A 27,259-nucleotide genomic window follows, 5' to 3' on the forward strand; every position below is an offset into this window, starting at 1 on the left:
TTTAATTTTGCCACAATTATTGCTGAATCAGCATTATTTTTTTGCAAAATTTTCGTCATGCCTAGCTGGGTGGGGCTCGATCTGCAGCTAACGCTGCTTTGCCTGCAAGTAGTGCTCACTAGTTAGAGTTGTGCCAAGAAGCATTGTTTAGTGTTGGTAGTTTCAGTGCTTGGTAAGCGTGCAAAGACGGAGATAAATGTCTCACTGACGATTATCGATACATTCGGCAGCTCATTTCTCATGACCACCATTCCCTCCGCAAGCAAGTTATTCTTTCTAAATTTTGGGGAGCTGTTACTTTCTTACCCATCTGTAGATCCATGTAGTTAGTTTTGTGCAAAATTGTCTTGTGCTTCGTGCAATAGCCGCCGATTATAGGTGTCTGGCGAAGATAGGTTACTTACTCTATCTACAATGTATCAGAAAACAAATGGGCGGGGTCTTATATTAAAGAATGCATTGCATGTGCACCGTTTTTGTGCGTGCACGGTGAAATAATTATACGGAAACTTACAGAGAAAGTAGCTATTCTAGCTAAGTTAACATACTGCAGATGATTGTAGCTCTCTATACTAGTAGTAAATGATGCTAACAATGCTCAGTGACACTAGAAAGTGCGTAGCATAGTCGTACTAGAAGCAATAAGCCAGAAACCACAAACTTTGAGTTGTTGCCTCAAATCCTTGGTTTCTTTGACTCCTGTCTTGATGTAGCAGGTATAGCAATCATAGTGTTAAACTACTACGACTCTTAAACTAACAGGAGATGTTATACAAGAGAGATAAACGAGCTAATCGAAGAAAGTAGATAAAAAGTGCCGACTCAGCAGCTTGGATGGTTTGCACATAAGCTCACGTGAATTTTAATTAATCGTGACCAACCTTCTCTAGTGGGCGGTTGGCTAAATATAGTATCCTGCTGACTCATCAGTTTTTTGACGACTACACAGTATACATTGCGAGTTGCATGCCCTCTTCTCTTCATACGCCCTTGGTTGCACCTAAAACTTTCCTGAGACGATGAATGATACCTTAAGGAAGGAGATGATCTTCTGCTGGTTTGGAGAGGCACCAATGTGAGGACACTGAAAGGAACTCGATTGCAGTTTGGAGAGAGACATTTTCTTCTGGCTTGCATCTAGATCTGACACTAGATAGTCTGATACTGCAGTACTACTAGTCTATTACACATGTACAGTATCTAGCTATTACCAGCACCGTTGAGTAACGATTATTACCAAACTGATTAATTTTTCATTTTTAATGTTAACGACCGTTACCAAATAAATAAGTGAACGCGAGAAAAGTGGTCAGGTTTGGTCTGACCAACCAAAGATATAGGAAGGGAAGGATTGGCAACGGTAGAAAATTTGAAGCTATCCGTGACAACGCTACGTCATTGGAATGCATCACTTTGCCTCTACTTTTGTTGCCTCCAAACTATGGCAATAAAAATAACAGAGAGAACAAGTCATTATTAACTCTGAAAGAAGTCATTGATGACAGATGCAAGTTGACATCCCAAGAATCTGCCTCATGTTAAATACTGAGAGGGATTCTCAAAGTCAACAAGAAAAAGAGAAGCTCAGAAACAACACTTTAATACTTAGACAATACTGCTTGTGTTCATGTTCATTCTCACATTTGATACAAGCTCTGGGCTTGTATGCACAAGAACTAGATAACATAGATAGACTGATAGTACTGTAGCCATTATCAATATTCTCCAATATTCTCTGTAACATGTTCTGTACGACATTTTATTAATACCAAATTTTAATAAATTTTCACAAGTCATATAAAGTTAAACTGCCATAATAAGCTGCATAATGAACTGCTACTGCTGCTACTGCATGAGGTAGAGCTGGTGCTATACAACTGTACAGGTCTTTTGCATGTAACAAAGTCTTTCATTTCGTTTTTTAATATGTAGCCCAAAATAGTCAATCAACTCTTCCTTCTTCAGCTTCATAAATTTCTTCCAGCATACTGATAGTACGATGAAGATCTAATAGTATGACTGTGTATGTGGGGAGGGGGGGGGGGGCATATGAATGAGTTAGTAAAACACTGTGGCACTGACCTGGAGCTTTCTATCCCAGTTCTGTTTCTTACTATATAAGCCGATAATCAGGCCTTACACCTCCAGTCATATTTTCTGCAACTGACAAAAATTTAAAGCACAAAACCTGTGCCAGTTGATGGACCTGACATTGATAAACACTCTCATGAAGTCAGTATAATTTTAAAAGCATGTGTGTTTCTTAAAAAGGGAGCATAAAACGTCAGATGAAATAAGCCATATGCAACACTACAACACATTCTAAATGGTATGAATAGGCGATTTTTGCCTTTCAGTAGATCAACCTACATACATACAACCAGGAAAACTTGAAGAATAGTAATATGAATGAGTACTGTTTCTTAAAAAGGGATCAAACCTTGTAAAATTGTAGTTTTTCTGTAGTAAAAAGTCTTTGTTTCTTTAGTTTTACAAACTGGCAAGATAATCTAACTCTAAATAAAGCACAACATCAGTGTAACACCATGAGAGGTCATGAGGCACTAAAGGAAGACCACAACAGACTTTTTCTGCTTTTCGCGGGCATTCTGGCAGGAAAACAGGCGAGTCACGGATGGTTTCATTACAAAACTGCAGAAACACATGTAAAATGATCACGTGAACCACTTCCGTTGCCAATCCTTTCCTCCTATATCTATGGACCAACCTGACCGGTTCCGAGTATAGCTTAATTAGTCATTTGAGGCAAGAAAAGAAGACAAGAAAGCGAGCGCGGATGTTTTCCGAGGCCCACTTCCGTTTCCAAGTTAGACAATTTATTCAAGCTTACTTTGTGTAATTTTTAGACCTTAGCCGTGAGATTTTCTTCAAATCTCTCCCTAACCGAAACGGCACTAAAAACTAGCAATTTTGAGCACTGCAGAGGATGTGTAGATATTTAAGTAACATCGAATCTTTCATAAGATAGCCAAACTATCTATAGATGTTGTGACAAAGTTCCAGGAAACCGTTGGCCTTTTCTCTCCCTAACCGAATACCCACTATAACAATTGGGTACTGTTTTATTAATCACCACAAACCCACCACCTTATGTTGTCATGGAAACAATTTTGGATATGTTGTAGCTTATTCCTTCGCCTACACAATGGTATCAGCAGATTTTCTTAGAAATGTTCCAATCATAAGATATTTACATTTAAGTACAACTACTCACACATTTTTGGTATTCTACTCTTTAGACTGGATGCACTGTAGTCTCATGAATCAGCCGCCGTTCTTTTGGTGGTTCCAAAAGAACGGCGGCTGATTCATGAGACTATGATCAGAGGAGGTTGGACGCGCGTCATCCACCGTCAGGTTTTACCACGTGCGCTCATAAAAATCTAATTAAAATGGCCAGCACTAGTCTCATGAATCAGCCGCATCTTTGACACCAAAGGTGTGGCTGATTCATGAGACTACATTAGGCACCTCGATGCGAGGGGTCCGCAACGGCCAGGAATCTCGTACAAAATTTTTGGAATCTCAACTGAAATCTTGAAATCTCACTTGGAATCTTGAAATCTTGTGGAATCTCTGGAATCCCTGAAATCTCTTGGAATCTCTTGAAATCTCTGGAATCTTGTGGAATGTTAATGAGATACCCGTAAATGTATATAACTAATCCGTATACTTCGCCGTAGATTATTATTGAGGTTGCAGTAGCCTCGAGACCAGGCTGATTATCGAGGCTACGGTTGCAGTTGCGGTTGCAGGCTCAGCTGCTATTTACATCTCTCTCTCTATGAGAATCCAGCTCTGTGTGCAGATTATACTAAAGAGATTAAGGTGAGTTTAACCAGCATATTAATTATTATTATTAAGTCATGAAAATTTGTATACAGGCTGAACAGCAAAGTGATGACAAAAATCAGCTCCAAACTGCCCACTCTTAATGCCGAGAGTGAGCTTATGGTTGAGTGAGTCTGATGCAGTACCAGCGTAATAATTTATAGTTGAAAGTTGCATAATTATATATAGATCTATGCATCACAGGACGGACGAAGCGAGGGACAAGGCTCCAAGTCCAAACTGTCCACTCTTAATGAGAGTGAGCTTATGGTGGTATGCAGTACCAGCGTAATAATTGTTGTCATGAAAGTTTGTATATGCATCACAGGATGAACGAAGCGAGGGACAAGGCTCCCCTTCTCATCTTAATGGTAGTGAGCTTATTGTGCCGGTGAGTCTGACCTGCAGTATACCAGTGTACCAGTGTACATGAAAAATTGTAATTATGCATCACAGGATGGACAAAGCAAGGGACAAAGCTCTCCCAAACCAAATGACTGTGCACTGTTTGCAGCTGCATATTGTACCAGCATTGCACATGGACTAGATCCATGTTCCCTCGTTTACGACCAGCAGCAAGTGAGGGACCACTTGTACAAGTGTTTCACTACAAAAACAATGGATCTCTTTACTGTCTTCCGAACAAAAAGACCAGGACCTGCACGCACTTTGAAAATCCCTGTCTATTGCTACTGTCGATGTGCAGATGATGGCCAAGGAATGGTAGGCTGTGACGGATGTGAAGATTGGTAGATGCATCAACGCCGCCAAAGTAAAAAAGGGATTATGATATTGCACCAAGTGTCGATAAAGTACTTTATAGTCAACAAGTATAGTCTTTATAATTATTTTATGTTCATCAATTCATATACTTTATAATAATAAGTGCTCATACTAGATGTCTATAGTCTAGCCTGTCTATGGCTATGGATCTAGAATAAATAGTACATGATCTAGCTTTGTGGATCAGGGCAAGTTGACCACTCGCCTTGCCTTGCCGTCGCCTAGGAAGCACAATACCACATCCACCATATCGAATAGAGTGGCCACCTTAGCTTTCCTAGCAACAGAAAATCAAGCAACGTCTGGCACTCAGGGTCTTCAGCTTGCTCGCCACTCAAATTACAACCGATGGAAGCTTGATTAGGGTCGGGATCGATCTGTAAGAGGTCCTCACACTCCAGGCTGTCAATAGTCGCTATCTGGACCAACTCGATGTCGGCTGGGTAACTGGGGCCCGGGACAAAGCATCAGCATTGGCATTATCTCGCCCAGCTCGGTACACTATCTCCAGGTTCTTGATACCACTGCAGTAGACTTGGCTCCACCACCTTGCATGCTTCCCGTTAGCCTGAGGATTACTCAGAACGGCTGTGTAGACTACAACGTCATGTCCATAGAGGTATGCATGATAGTGCTTGACTGCCCATACCACCGCGAGTGTCTCTAACTATGTCACTGAGTATCTCTGTTCTTGAGGAGAGAGGGCTCTGCTTGCATAGGCCACAGGGTCATCCTCCTGCCCCCTCTGAGACAGTACAGCTCTAAGTCCTTTAATACTGGCGTCAAAGCCAACACCGGCGACATGAGCATTCTCGACTTGAGGGCATCGAAGGACACTTGACAATCCGCGGTCCAATCATACCGGCAGTTGGCCTTAGTCAATGCATGTAGAGGTTGTGTGATATCAGCAAACCCTTTCACGAACCGTCGGTAGTACGAGGCAAGTCCGAGAAACTGCCTCACCTCCTTCACACTGGTGGGCCTTGGGAACTGCTGTATGGCTCTAACCTTTTCCGGGTTTGGACGAATACCCATTGGTGTGAGACCAAATATTCAACTGTTTGGCGGATGAATTTGCATTTCGACGGTTTGAGTCTCAAGCCAGCTGAAGCCACTCGATCAATAACCTCTTCCAGATGCTGTAGGTGATGCTCTGAGAGAAGATTAGTATGTCGTCAATGTATACGGAAACACCCTCCTCAGGGTTCAGACCAGCCAGCACCTGTCGCTGGAACACTGCAGGAGGCATAACATTAAATTGATAGAGGCCTTGGTGGGTGATGAAAGCAGTCTTCTCCTTGGAGTCAGTTGAACTTGCCAGAAGCCCGAAGCGAGGTCGAGAGTACTAAAATATTTAGCATTGTTCAGCTGGTCATCTATACGAGCTTTTGTCAGCGAGTTAAGTTGCCTGTAATCAATGCAGAAGCGTAAGGTCCCATCTTTCTTCCGGACTAGAACCATGGGGCTTGCCTAGCAGATGGCGAAATCACCCCGTTCTCTTGCATCTCTCTCAACTGACGAGCTACCTCACCCCTCACAGCAAATGGAGTGCGTCTCACTGGTTGTCTCTTGGGTGTGGTCTCGTTCGTCCATCTGGATCATACTAGTTTCACCTCTCTCGTCCTTGTCTAGGGCGAAGACCGAATGGTTGGCCATAAGAAGTGAATACAACTTGTCTCTGTCTTGCCATCTCAGACCTTGTCCTTCATCGACAAGAATACTGGCCAGGTACTTTCTCCGCTCATCCTCACTAGTGATCATCCGGACCACTACATCATTGCCAGCCCCAGTTCGAACCATGACGATAAGTTCTCTGCTGACCGTAGGCGTCCGATGAAACCAAGGACCTTGACCTGCCATAATTGTGTTCGTTAGAGACTGCAAGGCACCGAGCAAGGAGAGTTCTGGCAGAGGCTACAGCAATGGCAATAGACTGAAAGCCAAGCCAATTGGGGGCAGTAATGACCCTATGGCATACCTGTATACGTCCAGTGAATCGGAATCGGATAGTGACTCAGACGTTAAATTAGTACGTGTTCCTTATGAGGGGAGCCACCCTCGTCGTGCTTTAGTTGTAGTACTGTGTAGGAGCTACGTGTGTGTAGGAGGTAGGCACAGATAGATGCTACGTGTGAGAAGGTAGGCTGTGTAGGAGGTAGGCTTCAATTTTTATATTTCTTCTAGAGTTGTGCATGATACGCATTTCAGGATTTCAGCTTCTCCTCAAGTGGTGTCAAGCTTCTGGCATGCTATGGAAAGTCGTGACGTCACTACTGGATGCTTGTGGAGGTTGGACATTGGACATCAACGTAGAACTCATAGTGGATGCTTTGAGCATTCGCCCAGGGCTTCTCCTGTTTTCAATAATCTATTTAGACGATTATATTCTGAATCTATTCAAAAAGCGAGCGGTGGCAGAGATATGAGTGATTGTAGATATTGCTAACCTGGCAACCCATGTAGATCTAGTTGGAGATGGTGGCTACAAGCGGTGGCTACACTGTTAAAAACGGTGTGTTGAATAGCACACTACTTTTCACAGGTAATTTTTAGTGTGTGTTAATGTGCACACCTGTGCATATCTGTGTTCACTGATGTAATAGAACACTCAACTGCACAGTGTGTAACTGAACACTCCTGACATTCATCTATGGACAAAATTAGTTTAAGTACAAGGTGCTAATGTTAAAGAATTTTACTCAATGACATCGCTCTAAAATCTCATTGGTTAGTTTGTAGTTTTCTCACTTCACTGCCACATGTTTCTCTTTGAAACTCAAGAGAACCAGCTTGGAGAAGTTGGAGCTAGCTGAAGCAACAACTTGATCTAGTCTAGATATATAATGATATAATAGTATCTACCAGTTCTCCAAGGTCTTTTGGTCAAAGAGAGATCAATCCAGCACCCAAGGACGCGAGGACACGAGTGTATTACATCAACCTTTAACTTTAGAAATGAGTCAAGAGCACCTAGTTGCACTCTCCCAGCATTGTCGAGTTTGTGGATCTCGCTTTAAAACCAGGAAAGGCCCTCAAAGTCGGACATTTTCTTGCTCGGACAGACACGATGATTCAGAGGCAACCCATCCAAAATCATACTGTCACTCCTGTAACAATATTATTTATCACACACACAAGAAGGCTCAGTGTGGGAAAGAATACAACCCCCATAAGGTGATTGCACAATGGCTAGCCCACAGCGACAACAATTGCTCGGTGTGCGAAAGTAGCAGCACTCCCAATGTTGGTGGGAGGCCAAAGAAGCAGCTCCTTCAATGTGGCGATTGGGCACATCAAGCTAATAGCTCCCCCCACCTTCTGTCAACAAGAAACAGTCATATCTCCTCCCATTTGTATGGAAATTGTTGACAAATCTGTTGAGCTGAAGGTGTGCCGTACTCTTGTGTGTGCTGATTGTTTGTGTCAGTGTCTTCGAATTTCCAAAACAACGTCATGTCCTTGCTGCCATTTAGAGCACCTCGACGATCTCGATACTATCCAGCCTCCTTCTGAGATTACTCTGAAAGCGCTCGGAAACATTGAGGTCAAATGCAGCAATTGCAAGAAACTGGGTAAATTGGAAGATCACAAGGCTCACATTGACAGCTTGTGTGGGACCCAGACCTTCAAACCAGCACCCCTCGTCCCTATTGAGCACACATGAAGGACCCTTGTCACCATTCGAGGAGAAACTGCAATCCCAGCTCATCCAGCGCAGTATGCGGAACTCTCACATTCTGGAGGTCAAGACAAAGGGGCGGGTAAGAACAAAAATTGGCGTGCCATACATTTAGTATATATTCATGTGTATAATACTTTGTACAGCCACGCACACTGATGCAAATCAGTTCACCTAGAGTGTCCAGTGGGACTGCTAGCCAAACCACCCTGAGACGCCGGAGTTCTGAGCTGTTGGCCGTTCGGACAAAAGTGAGTGAAGATGGTAGGAAAGGAAGATCAGGAGAAGTTGATTGATTGAGGAGCTGAAAAGAACATCAGGATGCTTTCGGGTGGAATTCTCAGTGACTCAAAGCCTGGGGATACAGTCAGTCCTGATGATTCCAAGCAACAAGCTGAGGATCATGAAAAGGTAAAATAATTAACAATTAATTTCCCTTACCTCTTTTTAATTGAAAATGTTCTTTGAAGGATGTTGGGGCCAAACATCAAGATTGCCTCTGAAAAGAAGATGAGAGCAGAGGCTGCTTCGCTCGCAGGGGTTGACAACCTACGCTCTCAACTAGTGCCTTTCACATTCCCGCTGAAGGATGGCAGGCACACTGTGGAGATAAAGAATGTACGGAGATAAAGAATGTACCGATGTGCTTTACTCCAAGTCTGTGGAAGAAGATAGACGACATGCTCAACTTTAATGATGATTCTGCGAGAAGGTTCAAATAAAGGATTCAATTTCCATTTAGAGTGCACCGACTAACATGGCACGAAGGGAGGATTCCAGATGACAAGATTTGGGTTAAGCTCGGGGGAGACAAAGGAGGAGGAAGTTTCAAAATGACCTTCCAGATTTGCAATGTAGATCATCCCAATTCCACGGAAAACACATGTGCTCTTCGAGGCTCCGGATAATGCTACCAACCTCAAGATTGGGCTTGAGAGATTCCAGGATGAGGTGGACAGCCTTCCCAGCAAGACGTGGAGGTACTACATGTGTAGGATTAAAAACAACAATCATAACTTTCATTACGTGTATGTGTATAAGAGGAAAGACAGTTCGAGTTTTCCTCAGCGGTGACTATGAGTTCCTGTGTCACATGTATGGGCATGTATGGGCTGTCAGGTGCATCAGGTACAATATTTTTAGCACCTCACCCTCACCTCATTTGCACAAAATTTGAATAGGTCGGCATTGTTGTTTGTGGTGTTTAATCACATCAGAAGAACTGAAGAGCCCACCCACTAATGCCCACCAGAGCAGAACCACTGACAGCATCCTCGGAGATCACCAGAGTTTTATTGCAGCGGGAGGGAAGCTGAATAAAGCAAAGTTGTTTAATAACTGTGTAAGGAAACCCTTCTTCAAGTCCATTCCCTTGAATCAAGTAAGCATTTTAAATCACACACCAACCTAACCTTATAATTATAATCCGAAATGCAGGTGTGCCCTCCAGGACTACACATTACTTTAGGGATATTTTATCGCCTCTTCCAATTGATGGAAGACGACTGTCATGAGCTTGACGTGGCAATCAGAGAGGAGGAGGATAGTCGCGAGAAGGGTGGCCCATACTACATGAGATGAGCTAGACAGGTAAATTCGACATTAATACAATAAATATATGCACTACGGAAATTTGCATAATTATAGAGCAAACGAAGAAGTCACTCAACTGAATGACCTGGTGGCTATTCTTCTTGTCTTCCGTGAGGGGGAAGACCCTGAGTTGCAAGACCTCCGCTCTGAGCTTGAAGGGAAGGCCGTGCAAGCACACAAACTGGTTTGTGCTAATTAGAATAATACATATTGCATGTTATTCAACACACTTACAGGATATTGAGTTAGTGGAAAAGGGGTTCAAAAAGGAGGATGGACCTTTTGTTAGAGCCCTAGATCAAGCTTTAGACGGTTTTAACGTCAGAAGACAGGCGTACTACAGTGGAAATCACATCCATCAAACACTTCGGGTAAATTTAACTTTCAACTGTACAAACAACATAGAGCTTACGTTGAAACAACCACTTTCTATAGCCCAAGCACACGAGGGAGCTGTGTGACGCACTAGTGCTGGCAGCAGCAAACTATCGTCCTGCGATCGTCCAAAGAGCTGAAAAACTGCAGAGAAAGTATAGTGTTGTGTTCACGCTTTATTATAACTGCTACACACTGTTTAACAAGCCGATTACATTACGATTATTGTTACAGATGAGGACATTACTTGCCTAGGTAAATATAAAATTGTATAGCAAAAAATGTTCACACATTTTTCATCCACAGATACAAACATCTCCACCTTCATGAACTTCTACCGGCAGCAATTTCCTCATGCAACGGTAGATGCACATGCTGGAATCACATGTAGTTGAATGGCTGAGAGAGTGGAAGGTGGGACTTGGACTCATGGGAGAACAAGGAGCCGAATCAATTCACAATTACTTTAATAATTTGAAGGTGTCATACCGAAACAGACTGAGGTGCATGATGAAGCAGCACTTCGTGCACATCGCACCCTCTAATGTCGCGGTGCAGACCACCACCTGTGAAAAGGCAAAAGATTAACGAAATTTGATTTTACCTTGATTTCTACCTGTATTGTGAAAAAAATATTATGTACTACAGCAGACATACTATGTCTAAAAAGTGTCATTTTCAACTAGTTAAAACTCGCTTAGAAAATAGTTGTTCATTCTAATTTACCATCCACACCTACCTCAGACTAGTCTTGCAAAACGTTTCTAGTGACAGAAGCGCTTCTTTACTGGAGGCACTGAAACGTTGTCCAAAATCATGTACTTCTACAAGCCAATACAGCTCGTGCTGTGATCCGTTAATTTTTATGAAACTGGTATCAGCATATGCTCTAGACTTCCTGCAGAGTCACATTTTTCACATACTTAGGAATCCCCCTCCACAATGGGATGCTCTAAAACAGCCTCCAACTTCCACTGGTTTGTGGTTTGGTGGAATGTATTATCTTGTCATAATCATGTACTACATCCTGATAAACTAAGTGGTGAATTTTCATTGTTGTGAAACAGCGGTGTATTGTGTCTAGGAGCTTTCTCCACTAAGCAACGAGCAGCCCCTCCCCTTCTAGTCACGCTCCCGCATTGCGCATGCTCTTTTTCGTTCTAATTAGATCGGGACGTCTAAAAATATTTACATTTCCTGTTGTTCCTTAATATAGAGTGAAAAAATTACCTAAGTCCGAATTGTCCCTTAGAATAGAGTGTCCCGGTAATTCGGGTGAATACGGTATACACGTACTGAATATTTCTCTGTCTAATTATTATCTATAAATGTATTCATCCAGGCTGAAGAATGTGGAGACAAACATGAAGAGCCCATGACAAGCATGGTATCCGTCAGACTGCTTCAGAAAAGAAATTTCTTCAATTATGTGACTTTGTACAAAACTTGGTATAATTATACTGCTTAGGTTTCACTATATATGTACGTTACATTGTTTTTTTCTTGTGTTTTATCAACCATTATACATACGTGTACTCTAATGTTTCATTACTGCTAATATTTTTATTGATTAGATGATTGTGTAATTGTTAAATGCATGCCATGCATATAGGCACGCTTTGGCATGTAAGGCTAGCACACTAAGGGTGTTGCTTTACATTCATTACATGCAGTAGAGCACACCACAGCAGTGTCCCCTGAACACTCTTGAAATGTGTTAAACAGCACTCTTCATAGGTGTGTTGTGTAGCACCCTAAAGTAGGTAAAACTTAAACAGTCATCCCAACGCCCCAAAAGTGTGTTAATCAACACATCTACAGTGTACTTGGATGAAGGTCCCTCAGTCCTTGAATCTGGTAGTAACTACTATAAGGTTCCCCCATCGTAGATTAAGACTGGGACTGGGACTGGAAAGAATGTTTACGCTCCTCCCGTCTCTGCTCTGCCCATAACCGGATGAACTATCAATCCGTTGCTCTCTCTCTACCCTGCGGTTTCTCAAGGTATGAAAAATAGTGCTAGCTGTTTTATGGTCTACACTTATCTCGCTGGAGCATTGACTCGAGGCTACACTCACTGGGCTGCCATGTCAAGTGTAAGACAAAGCCGTCCATGAAAGTTGTGTACAACACATACATTTTGCTTCGCCGAGAAGGAGACCTTGCCTGTGTTCAATGTGCCCCTGTGTTCAATGTGCCACTGAGTTATAAGTTGTCATACGTTGAGCCCCCGAGCCCCCATCAGCTAGCATGTGTCAGCTTTGGCATGCACCCGAATGCTCCAACTCGCTTCCAGAGGGAGTGCAGTTGAGAATGATATGTACATCCCAGTGGAAACCACCTCGAAAGAGTGCGTTACGAATATCAGATGCTTAAAGCATGAATACTCAAAGCCAGGATTTCGATCTAGGCCACAAAAGTATCGGGGTGGAGAACAGCTGTGCATATTAGATAAACAATTTCCTACACCACGTGCAGAAAGCATTTGCACTAGTAATATTTGGGCAATGTGTAACCACCGATAAAATGTCTGGTTGGACCAAGACTAATATAGTTCAGCGGTGCTTGCACTGTGCTGGCTGGCAAGAATCTGGTAAACGGTGTATGGTAAACACTACACTGTACCCGCCAGAATAGAGGGGATCGCTAGGGATCGGGTTAATTAATGAAAGTTTTATATTCAAAGTAGCCAGAGAGATACGTAAATGTCGCCTTCAGTCTCCAATGACCGTGCAACACCTAGAAGTTTACATAGAAAATCCTTGTCAATTTCTCAGCAAAAAAGTGGTGCTTCTTTTTCTTCTTGCACGTGATCCTATCCAACCTTCTCCGGTTGTGGCATGTGTAATGATCATACAGTACAGCAAAAAAGCCTTCCAAGAAAGTGCACGCCGTTGTGGTTTAGCTCTGCGCAGCGCGGCTAGACTGTTATAAAAGCAGAACTCATTGAGCTGAACTTCATTATTTTAACTGTCTGGGAAGATCGGCGACTGCAGCTACTGATACCAGTGGAGTAGGAACAGGGGGGGGCCAGGGGGCCAGTGGCCCCCCAACTTCAGAGCAGGGGGGGCCTGGCCCCCCAACAATGAGAGTCACATGAATTGGCCACACCCTTCCTGATAATTGATCTTGTCAGGAGTGAATTGACAAGATCAGGAGTGCTAATTGACAAGATCAAGAGTGCATCATCTAAAAAGCATGGCTAAAAAAAGACAAAAGTTAGACCCATCTATTTCTTCCTTCTATCTGGCAGATCTGCAACTACTGAAGCACCTGAAACTCAAGCCCTGTTTACACGCAAAGTAATGCACATTGTAATCCAGATTAGATAATGCGCATTAGTGCGTTTACACAGCCACAAAGCCAGTTGTGGTTTTATGCTGTGTAAACAGTCTGAACCGGATTAGTAACCTCATGCAAAGTGCTTCAATTGGAAAAGAAGTAAGAATCTTGGAAAGAGGACCTTATGTAACAGTTTGGAGTGATCTAATGGCTCACAATAATAAAGTAAGTCAGTATGATAGTAGATCTAATGCCTGAGGCCTCCTGTGTTCTGAGCATGCCTATATAGTAAGGCCTATTCATTGCTAAGTTACCAAATCCTGCTCATAAGCCTATATGCTTTGCTTTGCTTGCTATTATGGATGTTGTTATTGTATCTGTTGGTTATTTAATGACGACAAGAAGTACTATGCTTAGACAACAAGCTGTAATTAAAAGTAAAAAGAATTCAGCAAGAAGAAGAACTCGTTTTTATGAGAGACAGGCTCAAGAACGTTTGCTGTTTGCTATGACAATGTCTTTAGCAACAGCCAGAATGTCCTCAACACCAAGAACTATCTGAACAAGAGAAAGAAGTTCTCAGTGGTGGGAGCGGGTTGTAATGGAAACGTTTACCCATCAAGACTGGATGCACAATTTCCGAATGAGCCGAGAGACGTTTTTATTCGTCTGCCAGGAATTAAAATCTATTGAAAAAAGAAATACCTTGATGAGGAAAGCCATTCCACTCCAAAAAAGGGTTTCTATCGCTCTATGGTTTCTCTCCACCAATTCTGATTTTAGAACGATTAGCCATTTGTTTGGTGTCTCTAAAGCATCGGTTTGCCTCATAACCATAGATGTGTGTATGTGCATTGTTGACCATCTACTTCCTAAGTATATCCGTATGCCTTGTGGTGATGCATTGAAGCAAGTGGTGGCTGGGTTTAAAGAGAAATTGGGGTTTCCACAGTGCGTTGGAGCAATTGACGGTACACATATACCTATAATCTCACCACAAGAGTGCCCAGCCGACTATTACAACAGAAAAGGTTGGCATTCTATCATTCTCCAAGGATTGGTCGATCACAATGGTCTTTTCATGGACATTTACGTTGGCTGGCCAGGACGAGTCCACGATGCAAGAGTTTTCTCCAATTCCTCACTGTTCAGAAAAGGTCAAGAAGGATCATTGGTACCCACTTTGACGGAGATGATAGAGCAGTGTGAAATTCCACTCGTGATTCTAGGTGATCCGGCATATCCACTTTTAAAGTGGCTCATGAAGGCCTATCCCGACACAGGACGTCTCACCCTTGAACAGAAGACTTTCAACTATCGCCTTAGTAAAGCTCGAGTGGTTGTTGAGCATGCGTATGGTCGTTTGAAGGCTCGATGGAGATGTTTGATGAAGCGTAATGACACCAATATTTGTGATATACCTAACATTGTCTCAGTTTGCTGTGTTTTGCACAACATCTGTGAACTTCGAGAGGAATCATTTGATGACGAGTGGATTGAGAGTGACTCATCATTTAGTATGATTAGACAGTCGGCATCTGACTCAGTAGATATTAGTGGTGACCAGATAAGGAGTGCATTAACACAATATTTCAGTACATGATATTAATGTGACGTATAATTATAATTATATGTAATAAGGACTGTAATACTATGATTATAATTATAACGTTTGATGATTGAAGTTAGTAATTCGAGTCTTGGTTAAATGATTGTGATGGTGGCGGGAAGTACTGTCATGGCTGCTGTATCATCTGTCCAAGCATTTGCATCATCTGTAGTTGATGTGCCTGTTCCTCCTTTCTTCTCACGTCTTCTAATTTTCTCTCTTTATCCCATCTTTCTTCCTCTCTTTTTTCAAATCTTTCCTCTGCTTCTCTCTGGTAGCTTAAGAATGTCTCCGTCTGCCTCTCCATAGCCTTTTCTGTCTTGTTTTTTCTGGGGTTTTTTGTTTTAGGGGGAGCACCTGTGTGTGTAGATTTTAAGTGCGTGCACTTGTATGTTTTCTATGAACTTACATTCATCTGTTTTCTCCTTTTCAGATGTACTGGCCTCTCCTTCAGTATTGGCCACAGCACCGGCACTCTCCACTGGAAACTGTGGCTGAATTTGACTGCCATCTGTGTTAATAAATTTAAGATAAGTATCAAGTGTATCATTATAATTATTGTACCGTCTGTATCCTCCACAATCTCATCCACCCTTTCCTCCATCTCAGAGCTTGTGTCAACGAGGAAAGATGGAGCGGAGGCTGGTCGGTGCCCCAGAATCCTATCCAGCTCGTCATAAAACTTACATGTTTTCCTCCTTTCCCCAGTCTTGTTATTGCTATCCTTTACTTTTTTGTAGTTTGTTTTTAAGTTTTTAATTTTTATCCTACATTGCGTCCAGTCTCTTTCATATTCCTTTTTCTTCATTTCTTGTGCTATTTTTTCGTAAATTACTTTATTTCTTACAGCTCCGTCCAGTTGCTGCTGCAAGTCACTAGCTCCCCAGATAGCTATTAGTGCCTTCATTTCATTGTCACTCCAGTATGTGCCTCTGTTCATTGTCTTCTCTTCTTATAGGACTTCTTATGCCACAAATGAATTCTTTGCATTCCTTTAATGCGCTTGCAGCTGTTTACACTACTGTCTAAACCGCATTGATCCGGCTTCAAACCACATCAGGTAGGCGGTTTACGTAAGCCGGTTTTGATAGCGCATTAGTGCGTTTAGACTAGACCTCGTTAGTAGTAATGCGCTTTACAATGCGCATTAGATGCTGCGTGTAAACAGGGCTTCAGACTGAGAGTGATACTGAATCTGATTTCGAAGATGATGACCGTGAGTCTGAATCAGAGCATGAGTTTGAGGCTAGCACTGTTGGTGTTACAAAGCCCATGTAATTCTTTTTGCTGTACGAGTTCTACAGTGTATCAACCAAAAGACGTTTTACAAAAAACTGAACGTATTTATGGTATAGGTAGCAATACCCGTAAACGGCGCTTACTTCCTCTATGGTATAAGAATTATCCATGGCTCCACTTAGCTTGAAAGTGTACTGTCATCAATGTAAATTTGGATCGGAATTAAATTTGAGAATTCCCAGAGCTGAACCAGCTTTTTCAACAGAAGGATTTTGTAATTGGAAAAAAGCCACCAAGAGGTTTAAAGATCATGAAATATCCCACGTGAAATATCCCACGCTCACCAACTTGCTGTTGCAGCTCATATTTCTCGTTGTCAAGTAAGTACCTGTCAATATAGTTAACAAGGACTCAACTTGGTCGCCGAAACAGCATACTTCGACAACTTTCTGCCTTGCGCTATCTCGTACGTCAGGGTCTGGCAACGAAACGACCATGCTGGTGGTTCAAATCTAACAGTTCTACTGCAATTAGTATTGGAAGAGGTGAAGCTCAATCACCGGAATTTATCAATGAGCTAATTGAAATCATGTCCCACAGTGTATTACGTTCACTCCTGGCTAAAATGTTCGATCAGAGGTGGTTTGCTATCCTAGCAGATGAGACCAGAGACGTTTCCAACAGAGAAAAATTGGTTTTGTGCATACGATGGATTTTTATACAGTTAAGTGATGCAAAAGCTGAAACTGTACACAAGTCTTTAAGAGATTCGCTTATCAGTTTATCAGTTTGGGGTTTAACTTCGAAAATTGCAGAGGACAAGGCTATGATGGAGCAAGCGCCTTTCAAGGACATATTTCTGGAGTGGCAAAATGGTTTAAAGATGAAAACCCTGCCGCTGTGTCAGTACACTGCTTAGCACACTGTGTCAACCTTACTTTGCAAGAAGTAACTCGTAAAGTTACATGTATTAAGGAAGGACTTAATTTCGCTATGGAGGCAATACAGCTCATCAAATTTTCCCCAAAACGACAAGTTGTTTTTGAGAACATACAAACTCAGCAAGTTTCCCCACATTCCTCGATCCGTTCCTTGTGTCCAACTCGATGGACAGTACGTACTGGAGCAATGCAAGCTATTGTGAAAACAAAAACATTGCAGTTAACGATGGAACAATCATCACATGACTGTTCAAGACGTGCCAGTGGGGTTTTGGCTCTAATGGATAGGTTTTCGACTTACTTTGGGCTAAAATTGTCTATTCTAATATTCAGTATGATTGAACAGCTCTCAATTACCCTTCAAAGTATCAACACAACTGCTAATGGTGGTTTCTTTGCTGTTGTGATACAAGCCCTTCAAAGAATCCGTACTGATGAACTGTTTCTTTCATTTTTTGAAATGGTTCGCAACGAAACAAAGCAGCCGTGATCCGTGATCCTCCGGTTTTACCCAGAAAGAGACAAATCCCTAGAAGAATAGATGATGGTGCCTACTGTTGAAGATCTGTACAGAAAAGAATACTATCAGGCTATTGATTGCGTTAAGGGAGAACTGGAGAGGCGTTTCAACATAGAAAAAATGTTGATTAACAGTGCAAATGGCAAGTCATATTCGTTCCCTAACACATTTAAGGAGATTTATGATAAAGACATCGACATGGAGAAGCTTTCTTTACAACTTCAGTTGCTACCTGACGCAATGAAAGGTTCTCCAACTAAAATTAAGGAAGTAACAAGAATTCGAACTATTTGTGACATCCTGAATGACCAGCCTGGAGTAAAAAATTTATTGTCAGAAGTACATAAAGTTCTCGGGATATATTACACCATTCCAGGTACTACTGCATCTGCCGAAAGAAGTTTCTCAGCCCTTAAACGGATCAAGACGTATTTAAGGAACTCAGCATAGACTGAACCATTGCATGTTACTTCATGTACATCGTCAACAGACAGATGAATTAGATCTTAACACGATAGCTAAAGAATTTGTAAGCAGCTTTTTTTGGACGTTTCTAAATGATTATATTTTTGTGTGAGGAATTTTTATGAATGCAATTCTGCTGTATAATTATAATTATTATATCAGAGCTAATAAGCTTGTAGCTAGCCCGTAGCTAATTATGATGTCATAATGAGGAGGTATGGTTCCGGCGCTCCACGCCGGGGCGGTGCCACTTGGGTGGTGCAAACTTGGGTGGTGCTTTGCACCACCCAAGTAGCCCCCCAACTTTTAAACTGTTCCTACTCCACTGGATACATACAGTGTAGGACGGATTGAAGAGTTTTAACTGTCTGGAAGATCGGCTGCGGCAGTCTATAGATACAGTACAAGTGAGTGGACGTGTATTACATTTTACTTGAGAGTACAACTGAATGCAGGTTTTAAACTTTCATTGTAGCAGCTACCAGTTCGTCGTTAGTGCAAGTGAATGAAAATTGTCTGAATGTAGCCTCCTTCGCAGCCTCTCCTTTTTCTGTTCTTTGTCACACGGTCAATAAGATAAAATACGGTAAGAATTGGAGGAACAAAGAAAGAAAGAAAGAACGAACCGTCCAAGAAAAAGGAGAGCCTGCCTCGCTAAGTCGCGTGACGGTGGCACAGTGGTGGCACAGTGAAAATGAGCGTGGGCTTTCAGTAGATGGGCGGAGCCTGACAGGCAACAAAGCCACAGGATGCCTACGCGCATGCAGACTTTATAATTATATAATTATGCGATATTAGATGGCTTTAAATTAATAGATCTACCTAGCATATATAGGTCTTATCTTTGAGCCTATCCTCAAGCCTCAAATTGAGGCTTGAGTTATTATTATTATTTTATTGAGCAGTAGTCTAGTCTAGAAACAGTGTATTTGAGAATGACATGACAATGTTGCAAGGTTGTGATCTCATGAGTACTGACAAAGTGAGACTAAACCATACTAATTTGTGTGCATTTGTGTGCATGAGACAGGGGCGCGAGCACCAATGCCCTTAGTTCAATACATGTAATAGATGTTAGATCGATAGGGTCCAGTCAATTCCATAGTCGTGCAATCCTATTGTAGTCCTTTTGGAAACTTTCTGGCAGTAGAACCAGCTCTATAGTGGATACGGAAATAATACCTGCAGATAAGCACTCACGGTCTACATTGTCTGTCGTAATACATTGTCTGTCGTAATTTGAGACACTCGAGACACTCGACTAGGTCGAACTTGAGGTCTTAAGAGTAAGGCGAGTTTTGTAGTCTGTAGTTCTGCTGTATAGTAATTATCCGAGGATAAAATTGGTTGCCCTTGCTCTTCTAGTTTGGATAGTGTGATTCTTCTTTATTATATTCTTCTACTTGGACTAAAACATTCCTTCTGATAACATGAAGGGATCTGTAGGATTTTTCAATTGGAGTATTGCTGTGAGTTGTCCAGGATAGGTTCCTTATTTGCCCAGGTCCTTTTGACAAGGGTAGTCTCCAGCCTCATCTTGTAGAGCTAACTTTTACATACTGTTCTGTAGCTTCACACACTCTTTGCCTGGTAAATACTGTGTGTCACACTGTGTGAGAGGGCGGTTTACTCTTGCCCACGCTCAATTAAATTTGGCTACGTCAGCGGGGCAGGCCTTCCTTTTTCTTAGTGGCTTCCTTTTTTCTTTCCAATTATTCCCGTATGGTGACAAACAAGATTATAACTGAAAAAGGAAGGCCTGCGAAGTAGTTTGTAGCATCATAATAATGATGTTGTTCAACTGCAGACGCTTGGCACGATTCGCATGGCAAAATTACATGACATTGGTAATGATCCAATCCCAAGTGCAACTATTCGATGTGAACAGAATGGAAATTGTATTGATTGAAGTGAAATTGCACACAGCTCAAAACAACTCGACACTACAAAAGTGTTGTCCCAGAAATATTTGCATTGGAAGATAGATGTGTTTTCGATGTAGTGACGATCCGTGTAAAGGTCCCCATCAAGTTTGCCAAAGAGAGATTCTTGACGGTGGTTACATATCAAGCAAGATGTCAGATGGCAGTGGTGTTGAACTGAAAGGTGAACAATATGTTGACTATTTTTCGCGGTACCCTGAAGTTGATAAACTAACACGATTGAACTGACCAACTTCACTAGAAGGGGGTCGAGGTGGTAGCGGGTCAGATGGCTGCCCAACCCCCACAAACGAACACACCTCATCAACAATTGATTGCAACACTCGGTCTCAAAGAGTCACAGTAAACTAGCTTAACGTTTTCCCTGCTTTAATTAAAAGTGAATATTTGCATATTTTTTATAACCGTATATTAAAAACACTTGTAACCAGGTAGAACCGGATCTGTCGCATCCATGGACTCATCTAGCAACCAACCACCAACCACCACCCCACAAATAACAATTGTTAACAGATATAAGTGTTCAGAATGTTCTCACGGTGACATGACATCTTTTCCCGGAAAATCAGGTTTACAAGTTCATTGGTGGCTCATGATATCCACTGTTGTACTAACTAAGTAAGACTACTCACTTACCAAGATGGTCCACCTCAAATTCTCAGGCTCTTTCCTCTGAAAGGAAGCTTCCTACAGCTATGATCTGCCATAAGCATCGATATTCTCACTTCCCTAGAACGATCGTATAAAACGGTCACTTTTCTTTCGACGATTCTGAACCTCGAAGCAAAATAGTAAAAATACCACGTGAAAGAGCAGCTCAATGCAGCGTGCGCATAGCTCCAACACAGCGTAAAGCGGGGAAAGGGTTAATCTTTATCTCAAGTCCAACTATTATTGCATGCTACCCTTGCATGCTACCCTCACACCACCGCTGTTTCAAGACTCCACTCAAGCTCTGTTTACATCCGACTAGAAAAACATTTGCCTTTAAAAAGCGTGGAAACAAGAAATTCGACGAGTGCATAACTCCAATCCGTTACAACACATGTAATAATTCCCGAAATGTATTAGGATGTTATTTTGTTACTTTATGTTATATATTATTTGCTTATTTGCTAGTATGTATACATGTATAGGGTAAGTTGAATGATTGGAATGTTTACATAGTATTACATAATCAATCATATTGAAACTTTGTGATACAAGGTATGTGTTTTAGTTTTGTTTTAGTTTTGTGATACCCCCCCTTTACAGTTTTGAGCAAAGACAGTGCCAAGTAAAGATAAAGAGCCAAAGATCTAGAGGAAAGACAGTCCCAATAGAAAGACAGTCCCAATAGAAAGAGCAAAGTCATTGATGCATGAAGTATGACAATGATTTCATGACAGAACAATCTGGGGCTATACTAAGACAGTGCCAAGTATAAAGAGCCAAATAAAGACAAAGATCTAGACGAAAGACAGTCCCAATAGAAAGAGCAAAGAAAGAGCAAAGACAGTCCAGACAATGCATTGATGCATGAAGTATGATAATGATTTGATAACAGACTCAGGGCTACTATATAGCTACTGGGCTATACTTTGACAGTGCGCACATGTGTATACTGTCAGTGTATAGACAACCTATACAATTAACAAACTATATGTGATAGCCAAAGACTGTTCAATTTGCCACAACCAGAATTAATGATCCTATAATTGAAAGATTGTTAATCTGTCACTGCACTATTGTGATGCTATTTTTATTATGATACAAGTTATCAGCACATGTTCATGACGTTGTAACGGATTGGAGTTATGCACTCGCCGAATTTTTTTAAAGGTGTAGCAATTTTTCACATTGCAAAAGTCGGATTCCCTTTCTCAGTAGTATTTAAATTTAATAGTGTATTATATAACTGAAAGAGTAACGTTCAACCCACCGTCTGTACTATAGGAATATAGGAATATTTGGATTATAGCCATCTTGATAGAGTACTTCGAAGGTGAGTAGTCATTCAATATTTATGTAGACCACCTGTATACATAGACCACCTGTATACATGTGCACATGTGTGTGTGCGTACGCATATGTGAACATGGGAAAAGGTAAGAGGCGTTGACAACCTTTGAAGTTTGTATGTGAATGGGGAAAATTCGCGAGCACTATATAAAGCAGTTCCCAATGCTGTTTTCATCTCAACAAAGCTTAATACGTATGGTAAGTGATTTTTTTTGATTGCTTTGCTTACCAGTTTGTATAACTGTGATACAGAATGGCAACTCCTGAACAAACACCTCAGCGTCCAGCCCCCAGTCACTCCTCCAATCCCAAGGCCTGTCTCTCAGGGACAGTCACATGTGAGCCAGCATGTCACACAACGGTTCACAAAGTACAGGTGACTCAAAGCAGGTGTGTCGTAGTGTGTCGTAATGAAGCATTGAAACATGATACCTGCCACTCTCTCCATCTCACTTTAACTGACACTGAATTCTTTCCCAGTGGAGACAGATTCATATGAATCTAGTAGTAGTAGTGATGAAGACTACACTCCTGCTCCACAGCGTGGTAGAGGCAGGGGCCGTGGTGGGGGTGGTGCAGGTGCAGGCAGACGTGTCTACGTAAGTATTGAAGTTTTAATATTAATTAATAGTGTTGTTTGAACTTTGAACTTTCCATAATTTCCTCCATCTGCAGATATTCAATGCACCAGTGACTATCAATCAGCATAAATAATCAATCAGCATAAATAACTCTTGAACTCTTGAATGTATTATAACAATCCTATGTAAAACCTACTGATAAAATGTGAATAAGATAATGTGAATTGTACAACAATGACTAGCCTCGGACCACCCAGATTAGTATTTCAATCGTCATCACTAGCCTCCTTCACAAGGCAGTGAGGCCTGTAATAGAGGCTATCATAATTATTACATGCCTGTCTAAACATGCCTGTCTAAGTAAATTCTTAATCCAATCCGACTAGAAAAACATTTGCAATGTGAAAAATTGCTAGAATTGGCCAGGGGAACCACAAAAAAGCGTGGGAACAAGAAATCAGACGAGAGCATAACTCCAATCCGTTACAACGTCAATCACATGTATACTGGTAGTTTTCCCATGTTTTCCCAGCCAATATGCCACGCAATTTTTACTGGTGGAGTGATGACCAATCCCTATATATATTTATTATACATCCATTTTAGAATGTGGGGCACATAATCATGATGATTTGTGATGAATTGATGTTCCTAATACATGCAGTGTTGAGCACAGGTACACACAGTCCATCCATGCGTAGTAACATGCACGGACCGTACTGGTGACTGCATGGAATGATGTGGTGGATGGAAGCTGATAGGTGGATCTGGAACACAGTCTATTATTTAATATACTATGTATTGTACATGTTCATGACGTTGTAACGGATTGGAGTTATGCTCTCGTCTGATTTCTTGTTCCCACGCTTTTTTGTGGTTCCCCTGGCCAATCCTAGCAATTTTTCACATTGCAAATGTTTTTCTAGTCGGATTCCCTTTCTTTTTCAGTACAGTTTACGTATCATGACATGCATAAAGTGGAACGTCAAGAGGCAGTACAAGAAGAGAAGACAGGACTAATCAGATATCTTCTGGAATATCTCTGGGCTAATAATTATAGTAGAATGAGTAATAATTTATTGCTTGATAATTATGTTGAATTTGCGAATCAGTATTAAATGACAGCCATTTTAAGAGCATGATATCTAGCCAGTGCATATAGCATGCCTGTCAGAGAAAGGGAGCTAGAGCTGAACAGTGTGAAGAAAAGGAACACCTCAGGCTCTGGAAAAGCACTGCTGCACTGATTTTAGGCGCACGGTTTATTAGCCACGCCTATCTATTATTATTGGCCACAACGCAATTGCTGAGTCATTAAAGATGGCGGAATTGTCTAGGTAAGAGAAATAGAGACTGAGAGGTCATCTGCCTCGTGGAAGCAATCGCAAATCTGAAGAAGCGCTTTGTAATCCAGGTTGTAGTCGTTTGGAAACCCTGTGCAGAATGTCCTGGAGATGGCTGTACTTGGAGTAAATGCTGGGCAAGAAACTTACTTACTCACTTACTTACTTACTTACTTAGTCAGTCAGACAAAGAGCGGTGAAACGTCGAAATAGTGCAATTTTTAAAATGAAAATATTCATTCATTAAAATGTTTATGGATTATGAAATGAGAGATACAAAGAGAGAAAAGGCTAAATAAACTATCTGTTCAGCCAGTTTCTTGATGTGGCCTTTCCCTGCAGAGATAGAACAGTTTGAACATGAGTCAAAATAATTGAAATAATGCTAAACACGGGCAAACCCACTGCCAATCCTATGTAAAACCTACTGGTTTTACTAATAAATTTTTTGCCACAAACAGCTGCAAGTGGGAGAGCATTAAATCCAAATGAGCATTAAATAGAAGAAAATAATTATGAGTTAGTGTTTTGTTTTTAAAGGGTTCATTCGGCCGGTTTCCAAGACACCTTTGAGGTACGGCCTTCATCTCGTTTTTCGTTGTTTTCGAGGGATTCGTCTTTGTTATTGGGACACTGCAGGTGATAAACACACACAGTAACATTGAATACTCACAATAGTCTTCACTCACCGTATTGACGCTGCCCAGTGTTTGTTTGTTAGCTCTAAGGTCTCTTGGACCAGTGTGCTCAGAGACACAAATGGAAGGAATACTTTTAGCCACACATTCAATGAACGGGCAGTAAACCGTTTGACATAAGTCTCCATGAACAAACAACCAATGGGCAAGAATGCGTGTGAAACATTGAACAATTAAGTTCTACACTTAGAGTTTAAGTAATAACAGAAAGAAAAGGTGGTTACCCAGGAATACTTTTAGCCACACATTCAATGAACGGGCAGTAAACCGTTTGACGTAAGTCTCCATGTATAACAACAATAGGCAACCTACGCACAGAGTACGTGTGAAACACTTACTTTGTCACAACTTTGTAGTGGTCACCCGTGTGATAAATATACAAACCCCGAGGAGGGGGGATGTTGGGGTCTATTTTGCTCGGACAGTGACACAGCCAGGCATTTCCAGCCGTTCTCGAGTAGACGAACACCCTTCGCTCGAGCAGATGGGCCAGTGCAAAGATCTCCAAGTGAGTTCCCCAGATACGTGTTTGGTCCATTTGCGTGCCCCTGACGTAGGGTATCATGTCCGGGTAACCATCAACCAATGTTTACCATAAACAAGTGTTGAAAATCACACATGTGGGCTCGCCTGACAGTAATGTGTTGAAGCCGGTAATGACCACAGACATTGCCCTGAACATGCACGCTCCATCCCGTCAACGAGCGAGGGTAAATGGAGCCGAGTCAGGGCAATGTTTGGTCCGCCGGCGGTGACGATATTTCTGCGGTGATTAATTTTCAGCAGCAAACACGCCGATTTCTGTTCAACCTCGGGTTGAAGCAGAACGATTCACTACCACGATTCTCTGGGTCTTCAACTATATGGCAATCACCAGCAGAGGTGACTGCCTCGTTTAGTTTCTTAACTGGGGGTTTGTCAACTTCAAGGTTACATTGCCGTTTGGCTGGCGGGAAGACTGCAGGCGTCCTTTCCTTCCGTTTCTTAACTGGGGGTTTGTCGACATTACTCCCTCCAACCGTACACTGCCGTTTGACAATCGCAGCTGTCATTTTCCTTTTTCTGTTTTGTTTAACGGGTACGCTGCCAAGTCTGGCCTGAATGCTAGCCTGAGCCTGTTACACTCCTCCACGCACGCCATGATGGAGTCGGGTGTAAAGGTCTATGGACCTGACTCTGGACAACGCCATGCCCTCACCAAACACGCTGTCAGATAGGTCGATGATGGCTTGGCTCTTGTGTATGGTGACGGCATAAGCGACTATTAAAGGGAGTAGAATTTTTTCAGGACACAGAACCGGTTAGCGACTCTGGTCACTTCTGCCACACGTTAACAGTCACGTGTTTAGATTCTATTTCAAGAACGGTGCTAGACCGTCTTCGGTGGACAGGTTTCGTCTCAACATGATGCGGGCCAGGTGGAGCACTTCTTCCAGACCAGCCGTCAAGCTGCTGTCTTTGTTCATTTCTGTCAGACGCTTTTCGGCCTGTTTGTTCCACTTTCCGTTGGCGCAGGCACCCTCGTCGATTACGTCTCTACAACGCAGTGGTATTATCTTACTGTCTAGAGTGTTCAGAGTTAACACGCTTTTCTAGTCGAGAAAAGCCATATGGGTTTTTTTACCCTCGCGTTTCAGTTGCTCGTACTTTTCTAGTACGGGTCTGTCAGGCCGCCTGTTCGCTAGGAAATCCCCTCCTGACGCTTTGAGTGTATAATTTGTCCCTTTCGTTGAAAGAGCAACATCAATACTAATGTGCCAGAAGTTTAGGTGGCCATCTCCCAAGAAGCAGACTGGTCGCGGGTAGATGCCAGCATACAGTCCAGAAGTACAGAAGGTTGGTGCTCCAACTGCCACTCCCTGGACGGTTGTCGACTCCCACAATCCCCCCTGCCAAACGAGGAGCACCGATGAGTAACGGTCCAATAATCTTCAATCGGACGGTAGGTTTAGCCGGGAGAACACTCGGCAAGAAGACTGAACTCCTCCCCATTATATTAACCATGCAGTGTCGCAACAATATGATTTATCACCTATGTATTTTGTGTGCTATTGTTACTTATAATTATTGGACGCATGCGCGTGGGAGGCAGAGCACGTATACTCGATGCGCTATTAGTATTGGTATAGAGGTTGACAGCAGGCATGCGTGATATAATTAAAGGGGTTGACATTTTCTCTTAATCACAGATGTGGGGGGGGGGCGAGCAGTACCCGTACATGAAGCAACTGCAAGCCAATCACCTTGTTACCCAAACAAATTGTGTGTGTGAGGGTTGATGGTGCATCAGACGAGGGGCCTAGTCATCTTGAGGTTCAGTTTTGGTGGACAGAGTTTCATTTATCCCACAGCAAC

The 27,259-nt window shown here is 42.1% G+C and overlaps 2 protein-coding genes and 5 long non-coding RNA genes across 10 annotated transcripts; 4 read left to right on the forward strand and 3 right to left on the reverse strand.

Moving 5' to 3' along the window:
* Positions 1-1,783: 1,783 nt before the first annotated feature.
* LOC135340251 (uncharacterized) lies at positions 1,784-2,648 on the reverse strand. The gene is made up of 3 exons (XR_010396272.1): positions 2,441-2,648; positions 2,083-2,206; positions 1,784-2,019 (listed from the first exon to the last, which is right to left on the reverse strand). It is a non-coding gene; the product is annotated as an uncharacterized LOC135340251 (long non-coding RNA).
* Positions 2,649-3,353: 705 nt separating this feature from the next.
* On the forward strand, positions 3,354-4,751 carry LOC135340249 (uncharacterized). Of its 4 annotated transcripts, none has more exons than XM_064536575.1 (5): positions 3,354-3,849; positions 3,906-3,980; positions 4,042-4,125; positions 4,181-4,243; positions 4,309-4,751. In XM_064536575.1, exons 1-5 carry the CDS (start codon positions 3,806-3,808, stop codon positions 4,397-4,399), a joined length of 357 nt encoding a protein of 118 aa, XP_064392645.1. In that variant the 5' UTR covers positions 3,354-3,805; the 3' UTR covers positions 4,400-4,751. The 4 variants fall into 4 exon arrangements, with proteins under 4 accessions (XP_064392645.1, XP_064392646.1, XP_064392643.1 ...); XM_064536576.1 differs by having other exon boundaries at positions 3,356-3,849; positions 4,057-4,125; XM_064536573.1 differs by having other exon boundaries at positions 3,363-3,849; positions 4,042-4,111.
* A 3,483-nt stretch (positions 4,752-8,234) lies between these two features.
* Positions 8,235-12,731, reverse strand: LOC135340254 (uncharacterized). Its single transcript, XR_010396276.1, has 9 exons — positions 11,022-12,731; positions 10,142-10,848; positions 9,985-10,088; positions 9,727-9,896; positions 9,472-9,626; positions 9,072-9,297; positions 8,756-9,016; positions 8,489-8,708; positions 8,235-8,372 (listed from the first exon to the last, which is right to left on the reverse strand). It is a non-coding gene; the product is annotated as an uncharacterized LOC135340254 (long non-coding RNA).
* On the forward strand, positions 8,273-10,481 carry LOC135340253 (uncharacterized). Its single transcript, XR_010396275.1, has 8 exons — positions 8,273-8,396; positions 8,461-8,725; positions 8,785-9,442; positions 9,496-9,695; positions 9,752-9,904; positions 9,962-10,091; positions 10,144-10,278; positions 10,343-10,481. It is a non-coding gene; the product is annotated as an uncharacterized LOC135340253 (long non-coding RNA).
* An 824-nt stretch (positions 12,732-13,555) lies between the features above and the next one.
* On the forward strand, positions 13,556-16,162 carry LOC135340252 (uncharacterized). Its single transcript, XR_010396273.1, has 2 exons — positions 13,556-13,789; positions 15,607-16,162. It is a non-coding gene; the product is annotated as an uncharacterized LOC135340252 (long non-coding RNA).
* On the reverse strand, positions 15,057-16,113 carry LOC135340248 (uncharacterized). Its single transcript, XM_064536572.1, has 3 exons — positions 15,738-16,113; positions 15,583-15,684; positions 15,057-15,530 (listed from the first exon to the last, which is right to left on the reverse strand). The coding sequence occupies exons 1-3, from the start codon at positions 16,111-16,113 to the stop codon at positions 15,301-15,303; spliced, it is 708 nt and encodes a 235-aa protein (XP_064392642.1). The 3' UTR covers positions 15,057-15,300.
* A 3,941-nt stretch (positions 16,163-20,103) lies between the features above and the next one.
* Positions 20,104-23,260, forward strand: LOC135340255 (uncharacterized). The gene is made up of 4 exons (XR_010396277.1): positions 20,104-22,480; positions 22,535-22,672; positions 22,763-22,881; positions 22,958-23,260. It is a non-coding gene; the product is annotated as an uncharacterized LOC135340255 (long non-coding RNA).
* The last annotated feature ends 3,999 nt before the right edge of the window (positions 23,261-27,259 follow it).

This window comes from Halichondria panicea, chromosome 8, assembly GCF_963675165.1.
Source record: "Halichondria panicea chromosome 8, odHalPani1.1, whole genome shotgun sequence".
Lineage (NCBI taxonomy): Eukaryota > Metazoa > Porifera > Demospongiae > Suberitida > Halichondriidae > Halichondria > Halichondria panicea.